The sequence below is a fragment of the Suillus bovinus genome, assembly GCF_016758785.1.
Source record: "Suillus bovinus strain UH-Sbo-P2 chromosome Unknown EDB93scaffold_10, whole genome shotgun sequence".
NCBI lineage: Eukaryota > Fungi > Basidiomycota > Agaricomycetes > Boletales > Suillaceae > Suillus > Suillus bovinus.
In genome coordinates this window covers 607,050-634,839 of record NW_024542066.1, presented here as the reverse complement: position 1 = coordinate 634,839, position 27,790 = coordinate 607,050, and the positions used below count along the sequence as shown (strand labels likewise).

The following is a 27,790-nucleotide window of genomic DNA, read 5'->3' as shown; positions in this document are numbered from 1 at the left end:
CGTGAAACCATCGGTATGCTTTGACTTGAATTAAACGTACTCCAGAGGGTTGATGGCAAGCATTTTGTCAGGATGCGGTACTCGTATATCTTCGAGTGATGTTTTCTCACTGAGTACCCGGACGGGCACGGGGGAGGCTGCACACCGGCAGACTATCGTCAGAAAGACTATAATAGATGCGTCACTGCCCTTCCTTCATGCCAACAACCAAGTGTGCCCTGCGAGGATTAAAATCAGCACCAGGAATACCGAGAGGTATGGCTCATGACCCCTGCAATAAATTCCATGCCAAATTCCTGTGTTGGATTTGCACGCGGGCCTCTCAGGCTCTGGAACATCTCAATGCAGAAGCAAGCAACAAACTCATTCCTTTTGGGCATATGCCCTGTGACAGAGCACACGGAGGTGCATGCAGTTACAGACGTTCTATCATCGAAGGCGTCAGACTTGGTAGCCATCGTGAAGAGGAAAGGAGGACTCACATAAGGGGCCTGAACTTCTTCGCTGATCATTTTTTCTAAACTTCTCGCTTATTGATCATAACTGGTTCTTCCAGGTGGACTTTGTACTCGAAGTACAACCGGATGTACACACGATAAAACACTCAGTTGAAACCTACTCGCTCATCTCCTCATCCTCGTCTTCAACCTCATCATTTTCCTGTTCTATATCAGTACATCCACCCTCCATCTGAACAACCTCCCCGCTGGCAGCATCCCACCTTGCCAACAACCTAACCCTAAACACCACCATCTTTTCACCGAGAAGTTTGAGCAGCTGCGCCTGTTCACCCGTCAAAACCTTTCCCTTATCACACACCCGATGAGGATTTTCAAGTGTCGGTACACCCCGCTTCATCGACGTCGTAAGACCCAGCTTCCGGAGCTGCGGGTCCTCATTATGTGGGAACGGTTCAGGTGGATCAGAGTGCACCCGCATCACAGGTCCTGCAGGTAGTATCACCGTCCGCGTAGCCTTGTTTCCCGTCCGCGCGTAATCCGCTTGTTTGAAATCGTCGAACCACTCTATCACTTCTTGAGGTTCCGAATCTGTGAAAAACAACCCTACCTGGCCTTTTATTTGCTGATATGTTTTGTCAGGGTTGAGATGAGATTGAAGATGGTGACTCACTTGAGCTAATTTGTGTAGTCCCATTCGGTGCTCTTCTTCTACTGTTGCGCCTAGGGCTTTGGCCATTACTGCACCTCGACCGAAGAATATCCGTGCTGAACTGTAGGTTATGAGTGGATGGTGTAGACAGGAAAAAGAAGCGGGGACATACTCTTTCCATAGTTTTCGCACAGTTTTTAGATGGGTATTGCGCATCGCGCCGACTTGAAACAGCCAGCAGTACTTCCATTTTTCGGCATTTCGTTGTACCTTGGGGAAAAAGGAACATTCAGCACTCGCATAGCAAGGGAACGAGCAGTAGAAACCGTCTTGCAATCATGGATCTGCCTCCGCAGAAATGCGTTCTGAGGAAACAACAAATTCCACAAAAACTAACCTCGGTCAAGAGTAAATTTTTATGCTCCCTCGTCTTTTTTGATACTTTTGTGAGAGATACTATCATCCACACACATCAGCCTTTATCATGATCCATCAAAGAGTATGAACTTGCCGATTTTTGAACGTCTTGACTTGGGCATGATATGTATGAGAACAAGGTTTAGCAAATGAAATCAAAAGTCCGCCGCTGTGCCGATTCAGAATTATCTTTTATCTCGATCCTCAATGTCGGACGCAGTGTCTCCAAGCGAGCTCTCTGCCCTCCGCGCTGCTCTCCTCAACACGAGCGGTACTGTCCCTCTGCACGATCGTTTCAGAGCTCTCTTCACGTTGAAAAGTCTGAAAAATGATGATGCAGTCAAGATCATCTCTGAAGGTATGTGGTTCTCTGAACATTTGTTCGTAGGATCCGTTTTCTTTCGATCCCAACACCAACGGCCATATCTTCTCATAGAAATGCCTTCTATGCGACTCGCTGCTAAGATCAGCGTGTGCTGACCTATGGTTCATCTGCCAGGCTTCGCAGATCACTCGGCACTGCTCAAGCACGAGCTTGCATACTGCTTAGGACAGATGAAGCTCGTCTCAGCTCTCCCAGTTCTTCAATCAGTGCTGGAGAACCTGGATGAAGATCCGATGGTCCGACATGAGGTGAGCGTCTTTATCGTTCCGTTTCGCACAGTCCCGTTTTTGTATGCTCCAGTGCATCATGATGCTAATTAGCATTCGAGACAGGCAGCAGAAGCAATAGGCGCAATTTCATCGCCTGATTTCAAGGCAGTCCTCATGAAGTACCTCACAGATCCCAACAGGAGCGTGCGTGAGACGTGCGAGATTGCGCTCGCTAAAATTGAATGGGATAATTCTGAAGAGGGACGCCAGCATCTTACCTCAAAGCATTCGTCAGATCAGACTCCGTATGTGGCTTTCATGTTCTGTTTCGACATTCCATTCTGAGTCCATTACTGCGTAATTCACAACACGTTTACAGGGCATACACTTCCATCGACCCCGCTCCACCCTCCTCCAAACTTCTCTCTGGTCAGCCCAAACCTGACGACCTGTCTGAATCTACAATCGTCTCCCTCCGCACCACGCTTTTGGATACTTCCGTCCCCCTTTTCCAGCGCTATCGGGCTATGTTTGCACTCCGCAACATTGGGACACCAGCAGCCGTGGATGCTCTAGCGGCAGGGTTTTCCGATGATAGCGCCTTATTCAAGTCCGCCTCTTTTGAATTTTTGACTTGGTACGATGCTAAACTCATTCACTGCAGGCACGAAATAGCTTTTGTTTTTGGCCAACTCTTGAGCGCGCACTCTGTACCCTCGTTGATAAATGTTCTGCAGAACGCGTCCGAATCCGATATGGTACGACACGAGGCTGCGGAGGCCCTTGGAGGAATCGCCACACCTGAGGTGCTGCCTCATCTTAAAGAATGGATGACGCGCGAGGATTCTCCGCGCGTTGTGCGAGAGAGTTGTCAGGTTGCTATTGACATGTGGGAGGTGTGTTTCTTCTCGTTCTCTATCAGCTTTAAAAATATTTTTCTGACGATTGGTAGTATGAGAACTCGGGGCAATTCCAGTATGCAAATGGACTGGAGAGCGTCAGGGTAGAGGCCACTCCTGCTTGATCTGTATTGTTGTCAAATTTAATTGTTAATCAACTTATATAAATGTGACCAATGCGCCGAATTTGCGCCAAATGTGATAGATTTTGGAATCTTGAAAGGTCGGCAGATTCTTATTTTCTTTTTACACATAGTTTCTCCTCTGATTTGCGTCTGCATTTCTATTAGATTCCATCTACTCCATCAAAAGACACAACCATGTATATTTTTCTTTCCATAGAACAAACAGAAATGGGCTATGGTTTGTATAGAGCTTGCAAGTATGTCGGATGATCTTCAAGAGTCTTTTAATGGCATCTGTTCCACCTGCTTGCTGCCGAGTTTCAGAACTTGTACGGCCCTGCGGTGGCCCATGCCCTTCATGTTTTTAGCGCATCTCTTGCTATCGCTTCAGCAACTATACGAACCTCTCAAGTCATGTCTCCAGTGGATTTCGGCACATGTTGGTAATGTCGCTCGCTGCTTAGAGAAGCTGTAATCGCCGACATCCAGACATGTATAAATTCATCAATTTACGCCACGCCTCTACAACAGGCTTCGAGTCTCTCGTTGAGATGAATGCTAATCCATCATTTTTCTTGGAATCGGGGACTGGCGCTTCCCAGCGCCGCCACGATGATATACAGTTTGCTCTTTCTGATATCTTTGGGTATTGATTGTATGTCGAATTTGCTGAGTTTGGGCGTGTTATCAATGAATAACGACGCTCATGTGCCAAGTCCCCGGCTCCCATTTTTCCTAAAATTCAGAATGGTGTCCCGTTGCAAGAGCTCAACGGATCACTAGCATGTATTGATCCAAAAACAATTTTTATTCATTCAACACTCATGATTCCATGGCTGAACATATCCAAACCAAATCGAGAACCATGCATGTCAGCGCGCTCCAGGCAATACATTGTCCATGATATAATAATGAACCAGAAACTAATTGTAGCACTCTTGTCTTTCGCCGTCATGTGCTGGGAGCACCCGCATTCTCCGTAGCTAGGGTAGATGGTTGGCCTGGACAACGAGCATATGGAACATAACGTTCATAGAAGACATGCCCATGTGGGCAAGTATAGAACGAACGAACGAACAAGACTCATGACAACGGGACTTCCAGTTGTATTCGACAAAGCCCTCCGTGGGAGTCAGGATCGTACTACGGCTCGCATTAGTGCATCGACTAATCATTTTGCATTAATCGACCAGCGTTCAACGAATCCCCCGAAAACGTGCATCATGTGGGGTTCATCGACATAAATGCTTATCCTATAACACAAGTTCATTTTCGTTCTAATTTGTCTCCATCGAGGATGACACATATGTAGAACAATACTTTATAATTTATGGGACCCGTTATGAGTTTGTGAATGCCCTGGTGTAAGGTTTGTCCCAGTCTATGCTTAGCAATAGCCGATAAGAACCCCGCTGTAAGGACCTATGTGGTCCAAGACATCGCCAGAAAAGATGTCCGGCACACTCTGGTTTGTGCACTTGTCATGTGTGTCATCGTCGTCACCTATACCGGTGAGAGATGATGAGCGATCATGTTCGAAAAGGCAAGTGTTATACTTGCCTGGACATTGGACTATGTCATCATCAGATACGATGTGGACTTCTCCGTGGACGTGTGAGAAGCCCAGCAGGGAATCCGGAACAATCGGGACAATGTCTAACTTATTGTTAACGCGTTGGAAGTCCTGTACCTGCCCCGTGATTTCAGTAATTAAACATGGACCCAATGAGGGGAAGGGACAATGATTCAAGCTTACCTTCGAATCAAAGAGAGTGGCCCATGCTGGATTTCCTACGCGGGGTTTACCAAATGTTACACCCTTGATAGCGATGTTAGAGGGAAGGTTCAAGGCCATAAACAGAGTTTCAATCTCAGCAAGGGCGCCTCCCAGAGAGTGTCCGACCTGCACTCGAAAATATCATTATTTTAGAGTGACTACAAAAATGTTCCATGCTGACCAGCGTGACACTCGTGGCGCCATGTTTAGAGAGCAGGCTCTTCACCTCATTCAAGATGGCGCTCGCAGTTTTCGCGTGCTCGTCAGCAAATCCGCCGTGAAGTTGGACGTCGCTTTTGACACCGGGAAAAAGTTTTGAGTCCGGGCGTTCCAGTAATCCATCGGCATCAGTGAGAATAGCTTCACTGTGTAGGCCAATAAGCTTTCTCAAATCGTATCCTGTGAAGCATGTCCACCTACATTGAAGTTGGGTCTGTGCCTTGATGAGCAACTACCACAGTATTTTTTTTCGGCCAGTAGCCAACGTAGTCTGCGAAATGTCTGGAAAGGCGTGCAATATTTTTATTGGAACGTACAATATTGGGTGTCGTCGCCGTCACCCCCTGCCAGAGAAACTTCAAATCCAGACAACTCCTGGCACGATGCTAAGAGTTCAATTATTGAGTCAAGGCAAACCAAATAGAGTAGGGTCTGATTGCGTACCACAATTCCATTCCTTTACGGTGTCAGGCGAACAATAAGCAACACGGGCAAAATGAGCATATGGCGTCAAATCAGCCACGTCGGTAGACGACATCTTAGTGACATCTGATACACCCGCCCGACGCGTTGCGGGAGCTGCGGGGAGGGGATCCGCCGCAACTTGCAAGGTGTATGCAAGCATAAGGCTTGAAGCGAAAGAAAGGAAGAACATGATGCACTGGGTGTAGTGGATATGGGTGGATGTCTTGTCAATTGTGCTGTAAAGATAGTCTTATTTATACTGAGTGTTTTGAGCCGGCAACCGCGTTTGAGGGATGATTAGTGTGTACGCAAACGGGCATAGAAGAGCTGGTACCATGCGATACAATTGTTCTGGCAGAACTTAGAGTTTTGCCAACCGCTCTGGCAGAACAGGTTGTCCCTTGCAACGGGACGGTGGCAGAATCTGGCAAGACTCCAAAACATCCGAAACTTGAACTTAATAACATGAAAGCCGACGTCCCTAGAGTAAGATAGTGCGCGATATAGAACGCACTTCGTGTCCTGTACTGGTCCAGAGAATATCTCGCTTGAAGACGTTGTTGCCGAATTTCGACTTTCGAGGGGTTGAAGAGGCCCGAAGAAGATCAAAGCATTGACGAAGTTGAAGTACTCGAGGGAAATGCTGTTGATTTCAGCGAGTTGGATCGGTCGAACAAGGAATAATTACACAGGCTATTAATTCTAGAAAAGGTTGAATGGTGAGGATGAAGGATAGGACTTATCGATGTCGTCGTTAGGAATGTCATACATAATGGTCCACATACCCTAGAGTTTTGCCGGTTGTGCCGGTTATCTAGACCGGTAAAACCGATCTCACACTTCTAGACATTGATGATAGGTCAATGCGACCTTTGGGCAAGTGTTCCGAGTCAGAGTCGTTACCGAGATGACGATAGACAAGATCAAAGGCAGCGGAGGAGGTTTAGTCGACGTGCCAGTCGCAGCCAGTGTGCACGTTCTACCTGGGGTGCGACGGCACAATCCGAAACACTTGCCCTAAGCAAAAACTTTAAGTTATGGCGAGTTTATAATTATTAAATTAAATTAAAAGGTCACATGTGATCCCCAGTGAAAACCATGCGGGAATGTGTGAGAGCATGCCACATCATGTACCGCCAGCTGAAACCACCCTCGCACAATGTCCACAAGAAATCCAACTGAATACAAGATGTAAAAGGAATCCATATCATGTGTCATCACCATCAGTAAATCATGAGTTTACCTTTTTCACTCCTTTTCCCACCTTTTGCCACTTATTTGAAATGGATCTACTTATTTTTCTTAAATTACTGCCTGGTCCCAACTGGACTATCAGGATTTATTAGCAATCATCATAAGAGCATGCTGTCAAATTTTCGGATTTTCAATTTGCAAGATGGTAGCTCAGGAGAGTATTCAAGAAAGAAAATTATCAGCATGAATGTGTCACTCAAACTTCACACCTCAAACTAATTGTTGGTCTTATGCAATGAAACATGTCTCTTAGGTCTAACAAACATATTGGAATACTCAATTTCGAAGCAGTTGTCAATTTCCAGAAACAAAGGAGATCCTGTTTGAAATAAGTGGCAAAAGGTGGGAAAAAGAGTAAAAAAGGTAAACTCATGATTTCCTGATGATGTGAGAGTTGTTCAAGTTGTTTCTACATGAATCTTAGTGTGTGTGGGCCGGCTTGGCCTGAAAGCTGCAGCTTAGGCCTGGCTTTGGGGGGCTTGGGCTTTGCAAAACCTCAGGCCAAGCCATGAGTAGTGATGTTCTGGCCCGGCTTAGGCTCGGCCTGGGGGGGCTTAGGCTCACCAGATTTCAAGCCTGAGCCATGAGCCCAAGCCGGGGCTTGGGCCCATGCAAGCCGCGGCCCACATGCTGAATTGCTTGAAATTGATGTCCAAGCTCCACCATGTTGTTCCCAACACCACGAACACCATGTGCAAACGCCCAGCACATGTCAGCAACTGCTGACGTGGCTCAGATGAATACAGACGATGGACGAGAGCAGGAGAAGGCAGTGAGAAAGAGAAGGTGGACGATCGGCACTCGAGATGACTAGTGCTGAATACTGATGGATTATGTTGCGACCCAGATTAGTACATCTTGAAGGGGCTCAGTATTATTAGTTGGTAATGTATCACTTACCTGGTTTGTATCTTCTGTTACAAGAACATCTAGACACTTGGGCCCCTACCATTTTTCTCCTCATCCTCCTCGTATCAGCCCTTGCATCATACCCTTACCCCGACCTCACCCTTGTTATCCTCGTCATCCTCGCATTCCCTTTCGCTCTCTACCTGTCGCTTCAGCAGAGCCAGTACATCTGGCCGGATCCTTTCGCTGACGAAGCATACCCATGCTCCGTTCCACCACCTGACTGATCCTGTGGACAGTCCCCTTGCTCTTACCATCCGGACGGTAACCTATGATATGATGCACGACACATCCCCTTTGCCCTTTTCCCTTTTTCGATCTCTGACTCAGTGCGCAGTTGCACATGTTACTTATACTTAGATCCGCAGTTGCACGATCGTGCCCCTGCACGTTTCACTTCTTGTTTTGACCTTTGACTCACTTTCTTATCAAGCACGTTCTGGTTCACCCGTGTCTCACCCCGAACGTGCCTTCCTTTTATGGTTATGCCCTTTATCGTTTACTTCACATGGTAGTATGAGTTATCACCCACTAATACACCTCCTGTCCTCTATATAAACTCGCTACCATGTACCATATTCCCTAACTTGAATCTACTTGGTTCTTGACCTCCTACTCTCACCAGAGTGATCCTTTCTGCCTCGCCAGCAGTCTATATTCTATCTTCTTATCTGCTCCTCGCGGATAAGCCTATAGTCTTGATCTTTACTCATCGACTTCGTCGACGAGCAAAGCCCCTGTTAACTAGTTGGACTTCTGTCCTTCTAATTAACGACGATCTTACAATTAACCTTCGGGTGTCGTAAGCCTAGGCTGATATAGCTTATCGTCTCGCACCCGCTTGACATAAGCTACCCGATTTGGACATAGGCGTCAAATCTTACTTGCCGAAGCCTCGCCAAGTAAGACCCCTAACCTTGGGCTAGCCCAAGGACGTCCTCGACCATTGACGACACACGCTCTGTTTGAGCGTCGCCAACAGATACCATCCAAGTCGTAACATCTTCAAGCACGGCATCCCAGTTATGTTCGTGTGCAAGAACAATAGCACGGTGCCCATAGCAGACAAATTTTCCTTTCTTTCTTGTGTGAATATGATCTGTGGTATGGTCAAATCGCGTGTGTCATAGTAAGAGTCAATAATGAGGACGTGCCAATTGCTGAACACACAATGGCAACCACTTGTAGGGCGTGACCACTGACATGACAAGGTGTCATACCAAAGCCACGGCTTGGGCCGCTGGCTTAGGCTTTTCTGAATCCAAGTCCAGGCCTAAGCCCTGCTCAGACCATGACTTAGGCCTGGGCTGGGCCCGGCTTGGGCTGGCCCAGGGCTTCAAGCCGGGCCTTGCACATCACTAGCCATGAGTGATCTAAGTATTTTTTTTTTGTATTCTTGTTTATTGTCCAGTGGGGTGGAGCCCTATAGTAGACAATACCTACAGTATTTATGGTCATATACACTTGTGTATCTCTTGTTACTATGCTAATGGTCCAGGTGATTAGCGAGGATGGAGGCGCCATCTGAAGGCATGTGTTTGGAAGATGGGTGATCAGTCTGTTCTCTCTGCTCCAATGTGTGCTCTAGCCCTGTTCTGGTTCACATGGTTTTGAGGGTGAGACATCCCTGAAAGTCTGTTCCAGTCTCCTTGTTCGTGCAATGTAGCAGAATAACAGTTTGATGAAGCTCTTGTTATTTAGGAGTTGGTGGAGTTGATTTGAGCCTGAACCCCATAAAACACATATGCAACTTGCACTTCAACATTTCCAACTGAGTGACTAGAGCTACTCTCCTCTGCCTCTCTTCAATCTGTCCAGAATGGCAGTGTAGATTTGTATCTCTGCCATCTTGTCACAGATGCCCTCATGTTGCTCCTCAAGTAATGTCAGGAGGTGTTCTCTAATCCACCTCAGTCCTATCACTGATGGGACTGAGGTATGATCCACCTGCTCCGGAATTGTCAGACCATCATTCTCAATACCATCCTAGAACAGATCAGTCATGAATCAAGGAAATGGAATAAGAATCTTACTAGCCAATGCTGGTAGTGAAAGATACAGCAAGTCATCATCCAATCCCATTGCCATGGTTCGTTCGGGATTGCAGTTTCTCCCATCCACCATGGGGTATCATAGCCAGATACGATCTGGGATGGATCTCCAGGATCTGTGACATCATGAAACACACAGATGTGATATGAAAAGATGTGATCTGGAACCGTGTTCCAGGTGTGACTGGGAATCAAATGAAGAATATGAGCAATAGGGCTGGGAACGACCGAAATGATGTTCCTGGCAGCTGAGTACTGGAGGATGGGCGTGACAAAAGTCTGTGGAAGATGTCAGCATTAACCGCCAGTGTCGTCAGGGTCTTACAGTGATCTCCCATTGCAGCCTGGCTTTGAAGTGCCTGATCTGAGCCAAAGGGGGAAGATTGTTGTTTGCAGCCTCTGCCTGATATTGGGAGATGGATGCGCGATGCAGACATCAACATAGTAGCTGAAATGTCTGCAGGAGTGAGAGTGAGGGGCCAGTACTCATTGAGTGAATTCTGATTGTCAGAAGTGGATGCAGGAGAAGGATATAATTCAGGCATGGCTGATGCAGGAGTATCACACTGGCAATGGCAATGACAGTTGGTTCAGATGTGAAGATATCATCCACTGATGGATGGATAAATTTTTCAAACTCCAACATGGGCTGACCTGGCCAATTCCCAGGACTAAATTTGTATATCAAAATGGTTGTTATATCCCATCGGCAATAAACCATTCATTCATCTCAGGAATCTATCAAAATGGTCTGCAGGTGTTGAAACGCTGCCTGGGCATCCTGTGCCAGCAATGAATACATTCGGGATTGCCTTCCGGAGTAGCATGCATGACCCGGAAGTCGTTTCGTGAATGATTTCTGCATCCGGTTGCCCCATTGGGTTGCTTTCCACAAGAAAAAGTTACATGTCCAATCCATTTCAAATTGGACCAACATCAGCTCTTCCTTCCATCGATCCCATAGTGCCTTTGCCCGGAGCCAGTGAACTTGGTAAACTTCATATTCGTCCAGTCAGCTCAACGTTGGACATGTCGAGCATTAGGGAACTCACATTCCTCATTCCATGATTGATCTGGACCATGCATGTCGACCTTGATGGACCAGAACCATATGAGGGATTCATTTTGTTGACCATGGGCATTTGGATCACCCACAGCAGTGCTGACTTTGAGCTGCTCGTGAAGCAGGGGTTTGTACTTCTGAAGTTGGCCATGCCCCATGTCAAGTTTCATCATTTGCGTCCTGGTCTTGGTATATATACTCACATGCAGGGAGACAGCCTGCTGCACTGATGTCACCTGCGACCAGGCTCGAGTTTTCAGGGCTTGAGATTTGGCTTGCCTGACCATTGTTCGGAATAGGACTGCCTTGTTGCACAAGTGAATGCGAGGTTGTGAAGTGCATTATTTGCCTGCCCTTCGCGAAGGGACATCTCCAGTAGAATGAGATCCTCTGCCATCAAGCGTCTGCATTGATCTACCCCAAGGTTTGATGGCAATGGGATCACAATGAGCTTGGGCGAGTTTGTCCATGTATCAGATGTCTCAGGTAAAATCTTCTGGGTCATCATCGAGATTATCTAGGATGTCTACGTTCAAGTTGTCATGATCGTCATCTCCATTGAATCCCTCTCCGAGATGCGTGACAGCAGAATGCATAAATCCATCTATCTGGCCTTGGAGACGATCTTTGTCACGAGTACCTTTAACAAATCACTATTCTTTCTTGAATCTTCCTAAGCGCCAATACACAGTGCCTAAGTCAAACCCTAACCCTACCCCTGAAAGCGTCTACCAGTTCAGAAATTCCATTAGCGCCCACGACATGTGTCTTCGATGTGACTGATGAAGAAGACAAGTTCTTTGATTGTGAATAGATTAGATAAGATACAATAAGATAAGATATGGTCACGTGATGCTTCTTTAATATTCTATGATGTTCTATGGTACGATTCCCTTTTCTATTTTATGATTGGCTAGTAGTTGTAGCTCAGTTTCAATCTTCGTTTCAATAGTTGTATATAGGTAGCACGTCTTGGTCGATAGTTCCTTAGTTCAAACCTCTTGTATCTACAACTGTAGCAATCCAAGACAGTACTTGCTCTTCTCTCTCTTGTCCGATAACCTTAGTCGAGTCCTAGTCTCTGCCCAAGCGTTAATTCGTTATTTGGGTTGTGACAATCTTGTTGCCAGGCGAGGTCTAATCTCTGTGTCTCTGTAGTTTGTTTTCTGATTCTTCAGACCTCGATGAGCAATGCAATTTGAGCCTCCTCGATTGCCAACCCCATAGATATCCATGTCACCACAGATCTCCAAGATGGTGCTGCATTATGGGCATTACCCTGCTCTAGCAGTCTAAGTTCGATCTCCTTTTCGCTCAGTGCTGAGTGCAAAATTAATTCGGACTTCTATGGAGACATGGTCAGCTTACCCTTCTTGATATTTATCTCGTAAACATCCATCGCCAGCAGGATCATTTATTCTGCTGGATTGAGCAATCCTCTCATTGGCCAACCATTCTGTCTTCAAATTGGCGGGTGCTGCTTCATTGAGTCTGTTGAAAGCCTTTTCACTTTCAGCGATGCAATTTTTTGCCTGCTTGTATTTATGGCAAAGGGTCCTTTTCATGCAGATCATCTTGCAGAAGTTGGAATCGTTCATCTGAAAATCGAGACATTCCTGTCGATGAGGGGATGACATTCCCAGAGCAGTGGGAGAAATTAGGTTGAGACGTGCCCAGAGAGTCTCCATGATCTCTCCATCTATCTGGCCAATGCCTTCAATGAAATTCGACACATATTGGACATAGCAGCTGTCTTGATGTCCATGCATGTGCCACAAACCGATGCCGGGAATGATGGTCAATTCCGGTACCATTTCAAGAAATTGGCTTTGATCCACCCAAACCCGAAGGTGCTTGTTGTATTGACAGTTGATGTCATAAAAGGTGACAGCCCTGGTAATGCCTTCCATGTTGTGCTGGGCAGCCTTGCAAAGGGCGTAGTCCATGTTCATTTGTCTGCAAATGATGCATGATCAACTCATGAATGTAGAACTTCATGTTCAGCTTGCCTTTTGCCTTTCTGAAAATTGACCATCGCATGAGGGACAAAGCAGCCGTGGTGGGCACAAACAACTCCCCCAATACCTGTCAACTCCAGCTTGTGCTGAGCTGCATTTGCTTGATTTACTGCCTGGTGATTGTTGCAGCTAGATTTTTCCAAAGTGTCAGCAGCCTCCGCAAGATGCGCTTTATACCTGTCCTTTCCAACCATGAACCCCAGCCCATCTGCAAGCCATACTTTATCAAATGGCTTGATGGGATGCAAGTGTTTGGCTTTGAAATTACCGTCCATCACAAATGACCAGGTATATTTCCAGCTTGGAGTTCTTATCATCACTTAGGTCACTTAAGTATGAAACTAGACTCACTCATCAAGTGTTTCATTCCCTGACAAGGATATGTTGATCCCAGGCTGAGGACATGTCGGGCAAAACAATGCAAGATCTCCGGTATTCAGGGCATTGGAACGATGGCCAAAGCCATGCCATTTCATGGTCTTCAACTGCCTCCACTGTCGAGTGACTCTCATGAGCTCTCTGTATCGGTCCTTGCCAAGTGCCTTGTCAATATAATGTTCTTTAGATGAAGGAGATGTATAATTATCGGAACAAGGTGAGGAAACATGCTGGAGGTCATTCACCAGAGCTTGCTGTAATAGTTCATCACGGAGGTGCTGCATTCTAGGTTGTCTAATAGAAAATTGTTGAGCACTCTGAAGGTGAACACAGTCTTCGGTTTGTTGAATGATGCAGGGAAAAATCCATGTCGAAACATTTGAATGTCCAGACTCATGGTGTTTGGACAATCACAGCATCGAACCTCAAGGCGATGAACTCCGGACTTGTCAATGATGACCATGGTGTGTTCCTTAGGCTGGAACTCTGGTCCCGACACGGATGGTAGATCTTCAGGCTCAAGCTGGTCTTCGGGTTTGTCTCCTTCAAACAAATCCCACCTATTTGCAAGTGCAGGACATTCTTTGCCATCATGACCGAGGTGTATGACGAGTCCAACATGAGCGAGACAACTTTGCTCGAAGAATTGACCATTCCATTGACTGATCCAGTGGAAAGGATTGTGATGATGTTGACTCCTGCAACATCCCGTGCAATAGAGTGGCTCCCCAAGACAATCTTGACATTTGTAGACCCCATCCTGGTCGCAGACAACACATCTCCTATCTTCTGTAGGAGCTTCTCAATCCAGGAGGTGATGCAGATATGATTCCTGCCTTGGGAGCCATTGCCTCAGGTAGTCATTCTGGCTCTGCATTTGTTATACTTAGCAAGGTTTGAACAACACTCCAACGGTTTACATTCACTTGCCATTGTTTTTGGAAGCTGCAAAGGCTTGAATGAGCCTTGGTCTTGCTCATAAGTATTATCAGGACAGTCTTCCCAAGCAGGTGGTGCAGGAACAGGCTGAAGTGTTGGTGATTCTGGGGGAGAGTTAGGCATGGACCTGTAGGCATGTCGTCTTGCGCTTGCAAGCGGGACCTTGACCCAAGTTCTCCTACCTTTGCTGCCCCTTGCTTCTATCCTGTGGGATTTTTGCAGCAGGGTGCATAGACCTATCTTCATCTTATTTTTGAATGTTGCAAAAACAGCATTAGCTCAGGAAGGTCGCAAGAATTGTTACAATGCTATGTTTGTGCAGTATTGGTTGTTCATTACAAATTTATTTCCATTAATGGCATCATGTCCGATATGGGTTGATTAACCAACTGTTAGGCTTTGGTCAAAGTTGAACTTCGAACCAATATTAATTACGCCTTGCTTACCCTCAGCACATTCACCAATTAGAGTCACCATGGCAAGATCAGGTCATTCCACTCACTTGTCTCCTGGAAGACATAGGGCATGTCAACCCCAGACACAGAAGCTCACGGAAACCAAAATTTCTGAGCTGAAGAACTACCTTCCTGAGTGGACTTGTGCAAAAAGGAGCAAGAAGCGGGCAGTTTTCACTGCAATTGCCAGGGCTGCCAGGTTGTTTGCACCAAAGGTGGACCAAGGACAATAGAAAAAGAGGAAGCAGGTGATACATCCTTGTTGCGATGCGAAACAAAATTTTTAATGTCTTACACTTCCTTCAATGCTCAGATGTACAAGACTTGGTTGTTCAACAACAAGAAAAAGAAGGAAAGGAAGGACATGATAAAGTATGGGAGGAAATGGATGCCTAGGATGGTGATCTACCAGGAGAATCAGGAAGAGGTGCTGAAGAGGATCGAGGATGAGTCCGGGGCAAAGCCAGGAGATCCTGGTATGTTCAAGCATTATCAGGCGGCTGTGAAGAGAGTCATGGCTGAACTGTCCGATGACGAGTTGGAGAAGGCGAAAGAAACCGTCGAAGAATGGTCCAACAACTGTCCTCCTTCCAAGATACAAGCACAGGTCGCCTGTAAGAAGGGACCTGCATATATGGAGCACTTTTTGAAGGAGATGTGGAGGCAATGCGGGATGAGAGTGTTTGTGTTGTCAGCTTGGAAGAATGAACAGGGCGAGGTGCTGTTCGGGATGTGAGTGAATTTTACCTGTCATTGCAGATCTTTCAACTCAATATATTTCATGCAGGCACGATGATAATGAGGCATTAGGAGATGGGGACAGCTTCATGAAGACAAAGGACTGGGAGGACATTGAGCCTGGTGTGGCAGGAGTATGCGCAGGAACAGTTCGGTGAGTGTTTAAACTGTTGATACCAGGAGGGGTGTGTTGATGGTCTCTGTGATAGGTGCCGGGAGCACGGGAAGGTGGCCGACAGATGAAGGGAGGTCGCAAGAGAATCCGAAAACCAGCCTTCGAGCTCGACACTGATGAGGATGGGATGCCATTGCTTCCGGACATCACCGAAACAAAACTCGAGGAGAAGAAGGCCATAGTCAGGGCTTTTCTCACATTGCACTATCAGTGAGTCAATCCTTGCTACATCTGGGACATTGTTGAATGCATCGACATAGGGATTTGTTCGGGGATCGACAAGGCAGTAGTGCCATGGAGCACCATCCTTCAATGCTAGGATGACTTTGTGTCACGAAGATATCTTCCAGCGGATGTCGACTTGAAGGAGCCTTCCAAGTTGCAAAATTGGGACATGACAGCCCTCCTCAATTTCTGGTATGCTCGGCAGGAGAAAGGCGAAGGATCAACATTCATGTTCAAAGCGTGGAAGAACAAAGATGGCGACATGGTAGCATCAGGTCGTATCAGGCAGGTCGCCTTCCCATCGGACAGGGTAAAGTCAAAAACACGCAAAGGGTAATCATCTGAAGCCCTAGGGATTCATCCTCCAAACCCGACAGTGATTTCGGGAATGACACTCATTATACAGATGATGATGATGATGATGATGATAATGACTCGGCTGATGGTAGATCACCGAAAAAGAGAACCAGAACCAGAGAAGGTCCTTCATCATCACATGCAGAGACGGCAATCCCACTGTCAATTCCGAAGCCTCGCCCTGTCAAGCTGGCAAAACGTGGTGCACTGCTGACATCGCGAATGGGCAACCTCCTGGCAGGGTTAACCAACAGCAACACTGGTGATGTTGATGATGATGTTGCAATGGAAGGGAGGAAAACATCGCCGGCTCCAAAAAGGATGCAGGGAAAGACAGCTGTGATTGAGCCATCGGCGAGGACCACCCGGAGTAAGTCGACGCCAAAGCCATTAGACAGTACTCCTCAGGTGACAAGAGCGAGAGGAAGGAAGTGATGGACTTATCCCACACTGTCTCCCCTTATGTACATATCCATGTCATGCAATGGGAAGTAGGTTATTGGTGCGCCAGACTCGAAACATGGACCTGGTAATCAATACTCAGGCCTTGGTAGTGCTCGGATAGTGAATAAATCGGAAATGGGAGTTCAATACATCCATAATTAAGTAGTTTACATGACGTGAGTGGGTTCATAAAAATTCGGAAGTTCACAGGTAATTTGTCTACTAACAGAAATTGTGTAATTTACATTTGAATTTGATCTTCAAACCTAAGAATGAGGGAGTCTAATACCTTGAGCATTTCAGAAGTCAAATGTTCAGCTCTTTGCAGCCTCCGGAGGTCTTCATCAGCTCTTCTGAGTTTGTCAGATGTTTCTGCCCAGGCAGTTCGGAATGATCTCTCAGCCTTGAGTAGTTGTTGGATGGATGGGTCGGGAATATGTCCGTGTCGCTGTTTGTAATCCCAGACCCGATCTTGAATGGATTGAACTAAGAGACAAATTAGCAGAAAGATAAATGATTATATCAGATACTCACTGCCTGTGTGATTGTAAGACTCAAATGGCCAGAGATCCCAGACCATGGCAAGCAATTCTTCATACGTGACATCCAGGTGTGGCAAATCATGTTCGGGAGATTTTGCAATCACTTAGGAGATGAATTAAGTAAGGAAACCTGGATGGTAGGGAGAAACCTATATGCCCTGGATACTACCAGTGCACCTGAGACCTCACTATCCGAATCAGCATGCTCCTGCTTCACCTCACAGTCGATCAGATCATCTTCAGGCCCTAAGTACATGTCTGGGTGAATGGGGAAACCTGGTTGATCAGGTTGGGCCAGAAGAGATTTATCTGTATGGTTTTAGTGAACAGAGATGGTGAGATGTTTTGATTGACAGACCAGGGAATTCTGGCATAAAATCTTCATCAGGCCCGAGGTACAGGTCTGGGTGATAAGGTTGGGCTGGAGGTGATGGATCTGTCAGGTTTTAGTAACCAGGGATGGCTGGACTTTTCATTTCAATTGATGAACATATCCGGGATCTCAGTCATAATATCTTCATCAGGCCCGAGGTAGAGATCCAGGTGGATGGCTAGACCTGGCATATCAGGTTGGGCCAGAAGTGATTGATCTGCAGGATTTTTGTGTCAACATGCATTGTTACATTATTTAAATAATACTCACCGTGCATCCCAGCCATCAGGTCATCCTCAGGCCCGAGGTATAGGTCCAGGGTGAACCAGGAGGCATGGTTGATCACATTGAGCCGGAGGTGAATGATCTGTGAGATTTGAGTGACCATAGATGATTAGATTGTCATCATATCAATTGATAAACTCACCGGAAATTGGAGAAAAGACCTCCAGACCATTGGATGACACAGAACATGATTCTGGGTCATCAGCAGGCCCAAGATATAATTGATCAAAGGATGTCCAGTGAATTGATAAGGTATGATGGATATTGAACATACCTGTTGACATCCGGGACACAGTTGATTCATCCACATCCATTGAGTTATATTCAGTGACCGGAGGGTCATTGAATCTAACTGTAGCAGGGGAGTTCATGTTCTGTGAGGAACTGATCAACTGATTCACTGATTATTGATAACTTCGAAGTTGAACACAAGGTGCTGGCAATTGCCGAAAGTTGAACCATGACCAAACAAGGACAAACAATCAATGAAATTTTACATTGTTAATCACTGATCTTGTTTTTACTGAAACATCATCCTTGTGATAACTGATTTCAACCTGAATACAACTTGATTTCTACCTGATCTCAACACTTTCAACACTTTCAATTGAAATACCATGTCTACTCTGGTTGACACCTCTTTGACCGGCCTCAAGGAAATCACTGCCAAGATCATGGCCATCATCACCGGCGCTTGGCAGCTTCCTCCGGGCCACAGCCACTTTTCTCTGACAACCCAGGTCAGTACACTCGTGGTATGTAGCATTGTCATATTTTCTCCCCTTCATTTTTTTAATCATCTGGATAGGCTGATGTGGTCCAGCACTATGGGAGTGGTCCCTACCTTCTGGGTCTCGTGTGTTCATGCTCAAGGGAGTTAATTCGTGTTCGGGGCATGACTCCTCAGGTCTGGCCCAACTGGCACAGCATCAGGTATGACGATACCTGTTTGTTGATGCACCCCTGGATGCAGCAAGGTTCTTGCCTGGGAGGAGTTAGGTGATCACACCTTCGATCTCCCGGTTGTGGCCAGTCCTTCAATAGGTCCAATTCCTGTGGATCTTCCACCCTCGCCAGGCATTCTACCAACCCTGCCTCCAAGTCCTGGGAGAAGGGAAAAGGTAAGGCAGTTGTCCCAGGACCTGGAACCAGAAGTGGAAGGGAGTCGGAAGAGGAAGTCTCCAATGATTCCGGCACTTCCCTCCCAACCCCCGAAGTCCACTATGAAGACTCGGAAGCAGGCAAAGACCACCGGCCTTGCCAAATTCAAGGTGTTTGTTGAGTCGGAAGATGAGGAGGACTTGGTCACTCAGGTATGTCCTCTGGTTCATTGTCTCATTGTCTTACTCATTTTGTAGCCGATTTCGTGTGGAGTGCCGGAGGTCGTCCTCCCCCAGCTCTCCCCAGATGTTGCAAGGACGTCCAGATCACCTCAGGTCACCTCAGAGCTCGAAGAAGAAACCCTTCGGGCCTGCTACTGGTAAGTCGCACTTTTGCATCCAGCACTCGGGTGAGTCCTTACAATGTGCCAGGCAATTGCTGGCAAATGTCCAGAGGTCATCGAGCCCCCTCAGGCAACTCCCGAACCTCCGGTAGAGGCGCCCCCAGTCATCGATGCAGGTGATATACTCATTCCTGGACCCGTAAGTACACTATTGAGACTTGGTGTGTCTATGAACTGACAGATCACACAGAACAACCCTTGCCAGGCTTGCCACAAGATGGAATGGCCCTGTACAACTCGGTTTGACAAGAGGACCGGCGCCCCGTGCATGTCCTGCATCTATTGCACCACCAAGAAGATGAAGTGCATCTCCATGAGTATGGGAACCCTGCCAAAACGTGTTTGAGGTCAATCTGTCACCTGGACCACCAGGAGGACCAGATCCAGGGCCCCTTCCAAAGCTCCCTCCAAAGCTCCAGCTGCCTCACAATCCACTGGCCGGACGCAGAGTCAATCTTGGGTCTCTTCCGTCATTCCTGGTCTATCTCATGCCCAAACACCAAAGGCGCAAACACTGTGGTCGCAGCAAGACTGTCACTGCTGCCAAGGAACCTACACCTGCACCAGCTCGTAAGTCACCCAATTTTTCTATGTCCATCTGACATAATGTTCCACCTGTAGCAGTCCCATCTTCGACTTCCGGAGTTCCTCATTCGGCACTCAATGTGCCAATGCCGGATTTGCATGCCATGGCAATGGCGATTTGGGAGGGTGCAGCTCGAATCACCGCTCTCGAGGAGTGTGTTGTTGAGCAGGATGCTAAGATTGACACCCTGCAATGCCTTCATGAAGGCCTTTGACGTGAAATCATCCTCCAGCACCCAACATTTCCACTTCTGGACGCCCAAGGTGATGCAACATCATTTTTGCTTCATCAACCTGTCCCTCCAGCGATGTCAACCCCCGCATCCACACTTCCTCCTTTCATTGACCTGTCTATGGAAGGGACAGAGCCAAACCCCCCCAACCTCCAGGATGAGTCTGCCATCGACGGACTCATATTTGAGCTCAACCAAATTCATCCTGAGGTTTCACAGATGCCCAGCAAAATTGTGAAACTGGATGATCCGAGCAATCTTTTCCCAGAGTATGATTCAGTTGAAGAGATGGATGTTCAAGTGAAGGGTGAACCTTCTGGTGAGGATGTTGACATGACTACATAATTAAATAGTCATAGATGTATATGCAATGTTTTCAATCAATGTTACCTTTGTTATCAGTGACTTATTGATTCACCGAGTGCTGAGACCCGAGGCCTGAAACCTGCAACTCGAAATGAGTGGAAGACTAAATGTTGCAAAATTGTTGACATGAAAGTGTTACTCCCAGAACACCAAAATCCGAAACTCAATGGTTGAATCACTGAGTACTGAGTGCCGAGTGCCAAGTGCCAAGTGCCAAGTGCCAAGTGCTGAGTGCCCATGCCCGAAACCCGAGGCTCAAAACACAACACTGGACACAATACACCATATGGTATTTCTTACAAATTTCACAGAGGTCCCATTGCAAAACCACGAAACTTATCAGTGACTTATCAATTCACCGAGTGCCGAGACCCAAGACCCAAGACCCGAATGCCAAGTGCCGAGGCTCGAAATCTGAAACACGAAATGAGTGGAAACCCACATTTTGCAAAATTGTTGACATGGAAATGTTACATTGTCTTCAACAGTTTGCCAGATGTCATTTTCCAATCCCCGAGCCCGAAACCTGAAACCTGGAAAACCCATAATGAGTTCTATGGGTTTTCCGGGTTTCAGGTTTTGGGCTTGGGGATCAGAAAATGACATCTGGCAAACTGTTGAAGACAATGTAACATTTCCATGTCAACAATTTTGCAAAATGTGGATTTCCACTCATTTCATGTTTCGGATTTCGAGCCTCAGCACTTGGCATTCGGGTCTTGGGTCTTGGGTCTCGGCACTCGGTGAATTGATAAGTCACTGATAAGTTTCGTGGTTTTGCAATGGGACCTCTGTGAAATTTGTAAGAAATACCATATGGTGTATTGTGTCCAGTGTTGTGTTTCAAGCCTCGGGTTTCGGGCATGGGCACTCAGCACTTGGTACTTGGCACTTGGTACTTGGTACTTGGTACTCAGTGATTCAACCATTGAGTTTCGGATTTTGGTGTTCTGGGAGTAACACTTTCATGTCAACAATTTTGCAACATTTAGTCTTCCACTCATTTCGAGTTGCAGGTTTCAGGCCTCGGGTCTCAGCACTCGGTGAATCAATAAGTCACTGATAACAAAGGTAACATTGATTGAAAACATTGCATATACATCTATGACTATTTAATTATGTAGTCATGTCAACATCCTCTCCCCTCTTCACTGGGCTCTTATGGAACATCAACACGCATTCAGTCAAGATTCCGCTCTCCAAGAAGGAGAAATGCCTGGCAGCAATATCAGCCTGGGAAGCCCATTCTCGCCACACCCTCCTCAAAGTCCAACAACTTCATGGAAAACTTCTTCATGCTGCTCTTGTCATCCCAGAAGGACGAGCGTACCTCATTGAACTGGGGGCCATGCTCCCATTATTCAGTAATAACCCTTTTGTGCTGCATTCCCCACCCAAGAACTGCGCCGCAGACCTCAGGTGGTGGTCCACAACTCTACACCAACCATCCATCAGCTGCACCATCCCAGGACCATGCAGTGTCACCGACCTCAATGCCTTCTCAGATGCTAGCTCAGGCATGGGAATTGCAATCTGGGTTAATGGGTGGTGGAGGGCCTGGCACCTCATCCCAGGCTGGAAAGCCGACAACTGCAATATCAGCTGGGCCAAAGTAGTTGGCTCCCAGGCTCAGCAAGAATGAAACCACACTCCCTACCAGCCAACAACCTGACTTGCATTCAAGACATGATGTGCCATGTGTGGGCTACAAGCACCCATGAATCATATGGATCTGGCCTACTCGTCTACCATGTATTCTGCGACTCCTGCTCAATACCCGAGCTTGAACAAGCCCCAGCGTCCTCCATACTTATTTCAGCCTTTATTGCTGCCGCAGCTGGCTCTTACTTGGGGAAGACCATAGCAAACTACGTATTTGGTGTACATGCATGGCACATACTCCATGGACTAGACTGGTCACTCAATGACGTCCAGATTGACGCACTTCTAAAGGCTACAGAGAACCTTACCCCTCAAACCTCAAAGCGCAAGAAATGGCACCCGTACACAGTTGAATTCATTTGTTCCCTAGGCAGTCACCTTGACCTTGATTCCCCTCTCAACACTTCCATCTTTGGCTGTCTCATCACAGCATTCTACTGCACTGCCCGCATTGGAGAATTCACAGTCCCGAACCTCTCCACCTTTGATCCAAATATCCATGTCAAGCTTTCAGACATGTGGATTGATTGGGACCGAAACAACCTCCAGATGCAAGTGTTTCACATTCCTCGCACAAAGACAGCAGCAGAAGGCCAAGAAGTGTCATTCACACAACAGAATGGTCCCTCAGACCCTGAAGCTGCATTCTTACATCACCTAGCAATCAATGAGCCCCCACCAGGCAGTGCTCTTTTCACATACCGATTCAAGAACAGTCATCGCCCATTAACGAAGCAAAAATTCATAATGCGCCTCGCTCAAGCAGCCCGAGCAGCAGGAATGGACCCTTTGCAAGGACATGGAATTCACATAGGTTCTACCCTGGAATACCTACTATGAAATGTTCCCTTTGAGGTTGTCAAAGTGAAAGGACACTGGAGCAGCGATGCTTTTCTGCTGTACTTGTGGAAACACGCACAAATTATGATGCATATATGCAAGCTGTTCCTGCCTTTCATGAGAACTTTGTAAGGTTTGTGCTACCAAGAACTCCACAGCCATCTTCCCTCCTGTGAGTAGTCCTCTCCTCCTACAGTTTTGGGGTTCTACGGCATCACTGCAATGCGTTGTTGTGGACTCCTACCAATCAGGGGATTCGCAGCTCACACTATCCTGGCAGGTCTTTGATTGGGGCCGGTTAGCACTTCGTGCTATCGCCCATTATCTTAGCACATTGTTCATTCTCCAAAGTTGAATTGTAACTATGCACCCAATACACTTGATTAACCTCTTCTCTCAAGTGTCAGAGCATCTCCCAAAGATTACCACTCTATCACGAAGTAAGGCACGAGCGAAGAGTTAGAGTTTAGTCTTCGGGTGAGTGGAAAACACTGGTGTCTCTTGTTTCCGCTCCCTCTAGTAGAATCCTCGATGCATCCTGTGTCAAGCCATTGTCTTTCCCCACCCTCCACTCCCTTTCCACCATATCGATTCATCAGAACCGCAATGGTGGGCCTCACATTACAAAAACACTCCTATGGACCCAATCACCTTGTTCTTTCTAGGATCCCTGCGAGGCCGGCCACCCACCCTCACAGCTCACACCATCCTGGCAGGTCTTTGATTGGGGCCAGTTAGCGCTTTGTGCTATCGCCCATTATCTTAGCACATTGTTCATTCTCCAAAGTTGTATTGTAACTACACACCCAATACACTTGATTAACCTCTTCTCTCAAGTGTCGGAGCGTCCCCCAAAGAATGTCTACCTTGTCTAAGTCTGTCTACATTGTCCAACCTGTCCTGTTGGTCTAAGTCTGTCCACATTGTCTACCCTGTCCTGTTTGTCTACATCTGTCTACATTGTCTTATCTGTTCAACCTGTCCAATCTGTCCTATCTGTACATTATGTGCCTATTTGTACTGATTGTAATACTCTGTGACAGGCTTGTAAAGAGGGAGCCCCTTCAGTGACAAATTCCGTATTATACGGGTCACCCGACCTATATAATATCCCGTATAAGACAGACCAGTGGACTATGGGCCAATGTTATGTATATCCCCGATGTTGACGGATGGGCTGGGAGGGATATTATTTCCGATGGAGATGGGTGGGCCCATCTATGCTGATATTATATATATACTTGAAGATGTCAGGTGGGCCGATGTAATGGTTTATTGTATAGATGGGTGGGCCGATGTACAGGAAGTATTTTGTACACGGGTGGGCCAAGGGAGTGGTGGAATATGTATTATATAGACGGGTGGGCCGATGTAAGGGTTTATTGTATAGATGGGTGGGCTGACATACTGGAATTATTTTGTAGATGGATAGGCCGAGGGAGTGGTGGAATATTCATTATATAGATGGGTGGGCCGATGGAGGGGGATGTTATATAGACGGGTGGGCCAAGGTAGTGAGATATCTGTCTGACATTCACAGATTACCGAGTCCCAGATGCCCAAAAACTGAATCCCATTGTGCAACATCCATTCTGGACACCCAAACACCCCAAGCTCGAGACTGGAAACTGGAAACTTGTGAAAATGTGTGAAATTTCTATTTCCTTACACCAAACACATGAACACCTGAACACCCAAAGCCTGAAGCTTGAAAGTCCAGTTATCAAATCACTGAGTGCCGAGTCCTGATAGACCTGAAGCCTGAGACCCAAAATCCAAATCCCGGAACCCAAAAACATGTATGCAAAATGTCCATTTTTCATTCATTGCACAAATCAACAAGTGTCAAGTGACAAAACCCGAAACTCAAGACCCAGTACACAAATCACCAAGTACCAAGTGCCGAGGGCCGAACCCCAAAGTCCGAAACCTGAAAACATGTATATAACATATCCATTTTCCAGTCATTGCACAAATCACCAAGTGTTGAGTGCCAAAACCCAAAACTTGAAACCCGGTATGCAACATGCCCATTTTTCATTTACATTAAACAAATCATTGAATGCCAAGTGCTGAGGCCTGAACCCTGAAACCCGAAAATATGTATACAACATATCCATATTTCCCTCACTGCACAAATCACCGGGTGTCGAGTACCAAAACCTGAAACTTGACACCTGGTACACAAATCACCAAGTGCCAAGTGCTGAGGCCCGAAGCCCAATGTCTGAAGCCCAAAACCCAAAGCCCCAAACCCGAAAATATGTATACAACATATCAATATTTCACTCATTGCACAAATCACTGAGTGTCGAGTGCCAAAACCCAAAACTCAAAGCACGGTACAAAAATCACCAAGTGCCAAGGCCTGAACCCTGATGTCCGAAGCCCGAAACCCGAAGCCTGAAACCCAAAAATATGTATATAACATAACATATCCATATTTCCCTCACTGCACCAATCACCAAGTGTCAAGTACTGAAACCCGAAACTCGACACCCAGTACACAAATCACCAAGTGCTGAGTGCCGAGTGCTGAGGCCCGAAGCCCAATGTGCAAAGCCCGAAACCCGAAGCATGACACCCGAAAATATGTATATAACATATCCATATTTCCCTCACTGCACAAATCACCAAGTGTCGAGTACCGAAACCCGAAACTCGACACCCGGTACACAAATCACCAAGCGCCGAGTGCCGAGGCCCAAAGCCTGATGTCCGAAGGCCGAAACCCGAAGCCTGAAACCCGAAAATATGTATACAACATATCCATATTTCACTCATTGCACAAATCACCGAGTGTTGAGTGCCAAAACCCGAAACTTGAGATACGGTACACAAATCACCAAGTGCTGAGTGCCGAATGCCAATGCCCAAAACCCAACATCCGAAGCCCAAAACCCAAAGCCTCAAACCCGAAAATATGTATACAACATATCCATATTTCCCTCATTGCACAAATCATGGAGTGTCAAGTACTGAAACCCAAAACTTGACACCTGGTACACAAATCACCAAGTGCTGAGTGCTGAGGCCTGAGCTCCGATGTCCAAGGCCCAAAACCTGATGTCCAAAGCCCAAAACCCAAAGCCTGAAACCTGATAATATGTATGCAACATATCCATTTTTCCCTCATTGCACAACTCACCAAGTGTCAAGTACCAAAACCCGAAACTTGAGACCCGGTACACAAATCACCAAGTGCAGAGTGCCAAGTGCCAAGGCCCAAAACCTGACATCTGAAGCCCAAATTCCAAAGCCCGAAACCCGAAAACATGTATGCAATATTTCCATTTTTTACTCATTGCACAAATCACCGAGTGTTGAGTGCCAAAACCCAAAACTCAAAACCCGGTGTGCAATACACAAAGATAATGAAAACATGGAAGTTGTTGTCCGAGTCTAGGTGAGTGTATTGGTAGTCTTTTCTTGTCCATTGGTTATCATTTGACCAAGATATAAGCTAAAGAAATCTGAAACATTGGCAAGAATGAAAAATGAAAGTTGTAGTCCAAGTCAAGGTGAGTGTATTGGTAGTCTTTTCTTGTCAATTGATTATTTCATTACTCAGTACTCAGTACTTGGTTCTGATACTCGGTACCTGGTGTAATAATAGTTGTGGCACTGGGCTCAAAACCTGTGTTTTTGATACTCACATTAAACAGTATTTGTCCGATGCATCCCTGACATTCCGATCCTGATCCTGACACCCGACCCCGATGTAGAAAGCTGATTCCCGCTGGGCTCAGCAGAAATCGTACTACCTAGACAACAAATATTTAGGTAGATCTTAGCACGACCTATGCTGCTATACTTGCAGAGCAAGTGCGTTCAATCCTAAAGGGATTGCTAATTGGTATCAGTAGTAAAAATGTGTCAGTAATGCAAATAACAAAATGTCCGATGGTGCGAAACGATGTCCGAAGGTAATCCGATGATGTCCGAAGGTACTTATCCAATGTCCGAAGCCAAAGTGCGATGTCCGAGATTTCAGACTTTCGGACTTCACAATAATGAGTCGGAAACTTTATAACGAGTGTCAGGTTGCGAGCAGTATGTGTGAGTATAACGTGTGACAGAGTATGACGGTGAATGAATGGTAATATTTCGCAATGCAACTAAGAACTACGAGAATATTCTGGGTGATCCGCAGAGTCGGGAAACAGCTCCTAACTACTGGATCATGATAGCTACGGGTCACTACAGAGTATTTAAGTAAGTACATAGAAATTCGGAGTGCTACAGGCGAAGATAGTAGCGATATATTTCGGGTCCAATGTCCTATGTAATAAGACACGAGGTGCTGCGGACATGTAATAATGTGGTCCGAATGTCAGAAAATGTGCATGGGAATAACTACGCACCTAGTGAGGCTAGTTCGGATGGACAAGACACGGGATGGACAAGTGCGCGCAAAGTGCGATCGGCCGATGCGATATCCGAAGGTCCGATGCGCCGGATCCGATACGGAGTGGCTCGGACATGTGCAAAAGTGCGTCGGACATGTGTGCATATGTTTCAGGTGTTGATGTGAGTATGAAAATATGTGGTTTCGAGCCCAACACCGCGACCATCGCTACACCGACCTAAAAGTTTCGGACCCAATGTTTTTGCATCGGACTCATCCTTCCTATGTCCTGTCTAGTCGTATCTATCCCCACTGGTGCATATTTACTCGTTTTCACATTATTGAATATTACAGACAGTGTTATTACATGTAAGCATAGACCATTGCACTTTTGACATTTTTCACAATTTTCAGTATCTTGCCCTTGCATCCATGATCCA

General features: G+C 46.5%; 11 protein-coding genes across 11 annotated transcripts; 4 read left to right on the top strand and 7 right to left on the bottom strand.

The window, feature by feature from the left end:
• Positions 1 to 561: 561 nt before the first annotated feature.
• Positions 562 to 1,905, bottom strand: EDB93DRAFT_65373 (uncharacterized protein). The gene is made up of 4 exons (XM_041456999.1): positions 1,622 to 1,905; positions 1,445 to 1,566; positions 1,283 to 1,380; positions 562 to 1,231 (listed from the first exon to the last, which is right to left on the bottom strand). The coding sequence occupies exons 1-4, from the start codon at positions 1,647 to 1,649 to the stop codon at positions 616 to 618; spliced, it is 864 nt and encodes a 287-aa protein (XP_041310745.1). The 5' UTR covers positions 1,650 to 1,905; the 3' UTR covers positions 562 to 615.
• On the top strand, positions 1,735 to 3,145 carry EDB93DRAFT_1080070 (ARM repeat-containing protein; the record flags this gene model as incomplete). Its single annotated transcript, XM_041445503.1, has 6 exons — positions 1,735 to 1,885; positions 2,027 to 2,160; positions 2,245 to 2,426; positions 2,501 to 2,731; positions 2,786 to 3,017; positions 3,074 to 3,145. The coding sequence occupies 6 exons, from the start codon at positions 1,735 to 1,737 to the stop codon at positions 3,143 to 3,145; spliced, it is 1,002 nt and encodes a 333-aa protein (XP_041310744.1).
• Positions 3,146 to 4,460: 1,315 nt separating this feature from the next.
• Positions 4,461 to 6,054, bottom strand: EDB93DRAFT_65221 (Alpha/Beta hydrolase protein). Its single transcript, XM_041456991.1, has 7 exons — positions 5,586 to 6,054; positions 5,459 to 5,527; positions 5,343 to 5,412; positions 5,104 to 5,287; positions 4,902 to 5,048; positions 4,706 to 4,835; positions 4,461 to 4,648 (listed from the first exon to the last, which is right to left on the bottom strand). The coding sequence occupies exons 1-7, from the start codon at positions 5,794 to 5,796 to the stop codon at positions 4,533 to 4,535; spliced, it is 927 nt and encodes a 308-aa protein (XP_041310743.1). The 5' UTR covers positions 5,797 to 6,054; the 3' UTR covers positions 4,461 to 4,532.
• Positions 6,055 to 7,524: 1,470 nt separating this feature from the next.
• Positions 7,525 to 7,996, top strand: EDB93DRAFT_1247628 (uncharacterized protein; the record flags this gene model as incomplete). The annotated part of the gene is made up of 3 exons (XM_041452618.1): positions 7,525 to 7,632; positions 7,713 to 7,740; positions 7,794 to 7,996. The coding sequence occupies 3 exons, from the start codon at positions 7,525 to 7,527 to the stop codon at positions 7,994 to 7,996; spliced, it is 339 nt and encodes a 112-aa protein (XP_041310742.1).
• A 1,558-nt stretch (positions 7,997 to 9,554) lies between these two features.
• Positions 9,555 to 10,365, bottom strand: EDB93DRAFT_1247627 (uncharacterized protein; the record flags this gene model as incomplete). Its single annotated transcript, XM_041452617.1, has 4 exons — positions 9,555 to 9,755; positions 9,803 to 9,936; positions 9,989 to 10,099; positions 10,146 to 10,365. The coding sequence occupies 4 exons, from the start codon at positions 10,363 to 10,365 to the stop codon at positions 9,555 to 9,557; spliced, it is 666 nt and encodes a 221-aa protein (XP_041310741.1).
• Positions 10,366 to 10,550: 185 nt separating this feature from the next.
• Positions 10,551 to 10,820, bottom strand: EDB93DRAFT_1079978 (uncharacterized protein; the record flags this gene model as incomplete). Its single annotated transcript, XM_041445499.1, has 1 exon — positions 10,551 to 10,820. A coding segment is annotated over one exon (270 nt), but the record flags the coding sequence as incomplete, so codon positions are not given.
• Positions 10,821 to 12,057: 1,237 nt separating this feature from the next.
• On the bottom strand, positions 12,058 to 12,829 carry EDB93DRAFT_1247626 (uncharacterized protein; the record flags this gene model as incomplete). The annotated part of the gene is made up of 2 exons (XM_041452616.1): positions 12,058 to 12,196; positions 12,252 to 12,829. 2 exons carry the CDS (start codon positions 12,827 to 12,829, stop codon positions 12,058 to 12,060), a joined length of 717 nt encoding a protein of 238 aa, XP_041310739.1.
• Positions 12,830 to 12,861: 32 nt separating this feature from the next.
• Positions 12,862 to 13,742, bottom strand: EDB93DRAFT_1239103 (uncharacterized protein; the record flags this gene model as incomplete). The annotated part of the gene is made up of 3 exons (XM_041451593.1): positions 12,862 to 13,201; positions 13,253 to 13,431; positions 13,551 to 13,742. 3 exons carry the CDS (start codon positions 13,740 to 13,742, stop codon positions 12,862 to 12,864), a joined length of 711 nt encoding a protein of 236 aa, XP_041310738.1.
• A 1,217-nt stretch (positions 13,743 to 14,959) lies between these two features.
• On the top strand, positions 14,960 to 16,603 carry EDB93DRAFT_1247624 (uncharacterized protein; the record flags this gene model as incomplete). The annotated part of the gene is made up of 6 exons (XM_041452615.1): positions 14,960 to 15,405; positions 15,461 to 15,560; positions 15,621 to 15,796; positions 15,847 to 15,872; positions 15,937 to 16,144; positions 16,189 to 16,603. The coding sequence occupies 6 exons, from the start codon at positions 14,960 to 14,962 to the stop codon at positions 16,601 to 16,603; spliced, it is 1,371 nt and encodes a 456-aa protein (XP_041310737.1).
• A 250-nt stretch (positions 16,604 to 16,853) lies between these two features.
• Positions 16,854 to 17,915, bottom strand: EDB93DRAFT_1247623 (uncharacterized protein; the record flags this gene model as incomplete). The annotated part of the gene is made up of 5 exons (XM_041452614.1): positions 16,854 to 17,098; positions 17,147 to 17,257; positions 17,332 to 17,463; positions 17,513 to 17,590; positions 17,798 to 17,915. 5 exons carry the CDS (start codon positions 17,913 to 17,915, stop codon positions 16,854 to 16,856), a joined length of 684 nt encoding a protein of 227 aa, XP_041310736.1.
• Positions 17,916 to 18,429: 514 nt separating this feature from the next.
• Positions 18,430 to 20,479, top strand: EDB93DRAFT_1247622 (uncharacterized protein; the record flags this gene model as incomplete). The annotated part of the gene is made up of 9 exons (XM_041452613.1): positions 18,430 to 18,567; positions 18,621 to 18,745; positions 18,786 to 19,125; positions 19,187 to 19,292; positions 19,367 to 19,455; positions 19,507 to 19,633; positions 19,689 to 19,886; positions 19,941 to 20,062; positions 20,135 to 20,479. The coding sequence occupies 9 exons, from the start codon at positions 18,430 to 18,432 to the stop codon at positions 20,477 to 20,479; spliced, it is 1,590 nt and encodes a 529-aa protein (XP_041310735.1).
• Between the last annotated feature and the right edge of the window lie 7,311 nt (positions 20,480 to 27,790).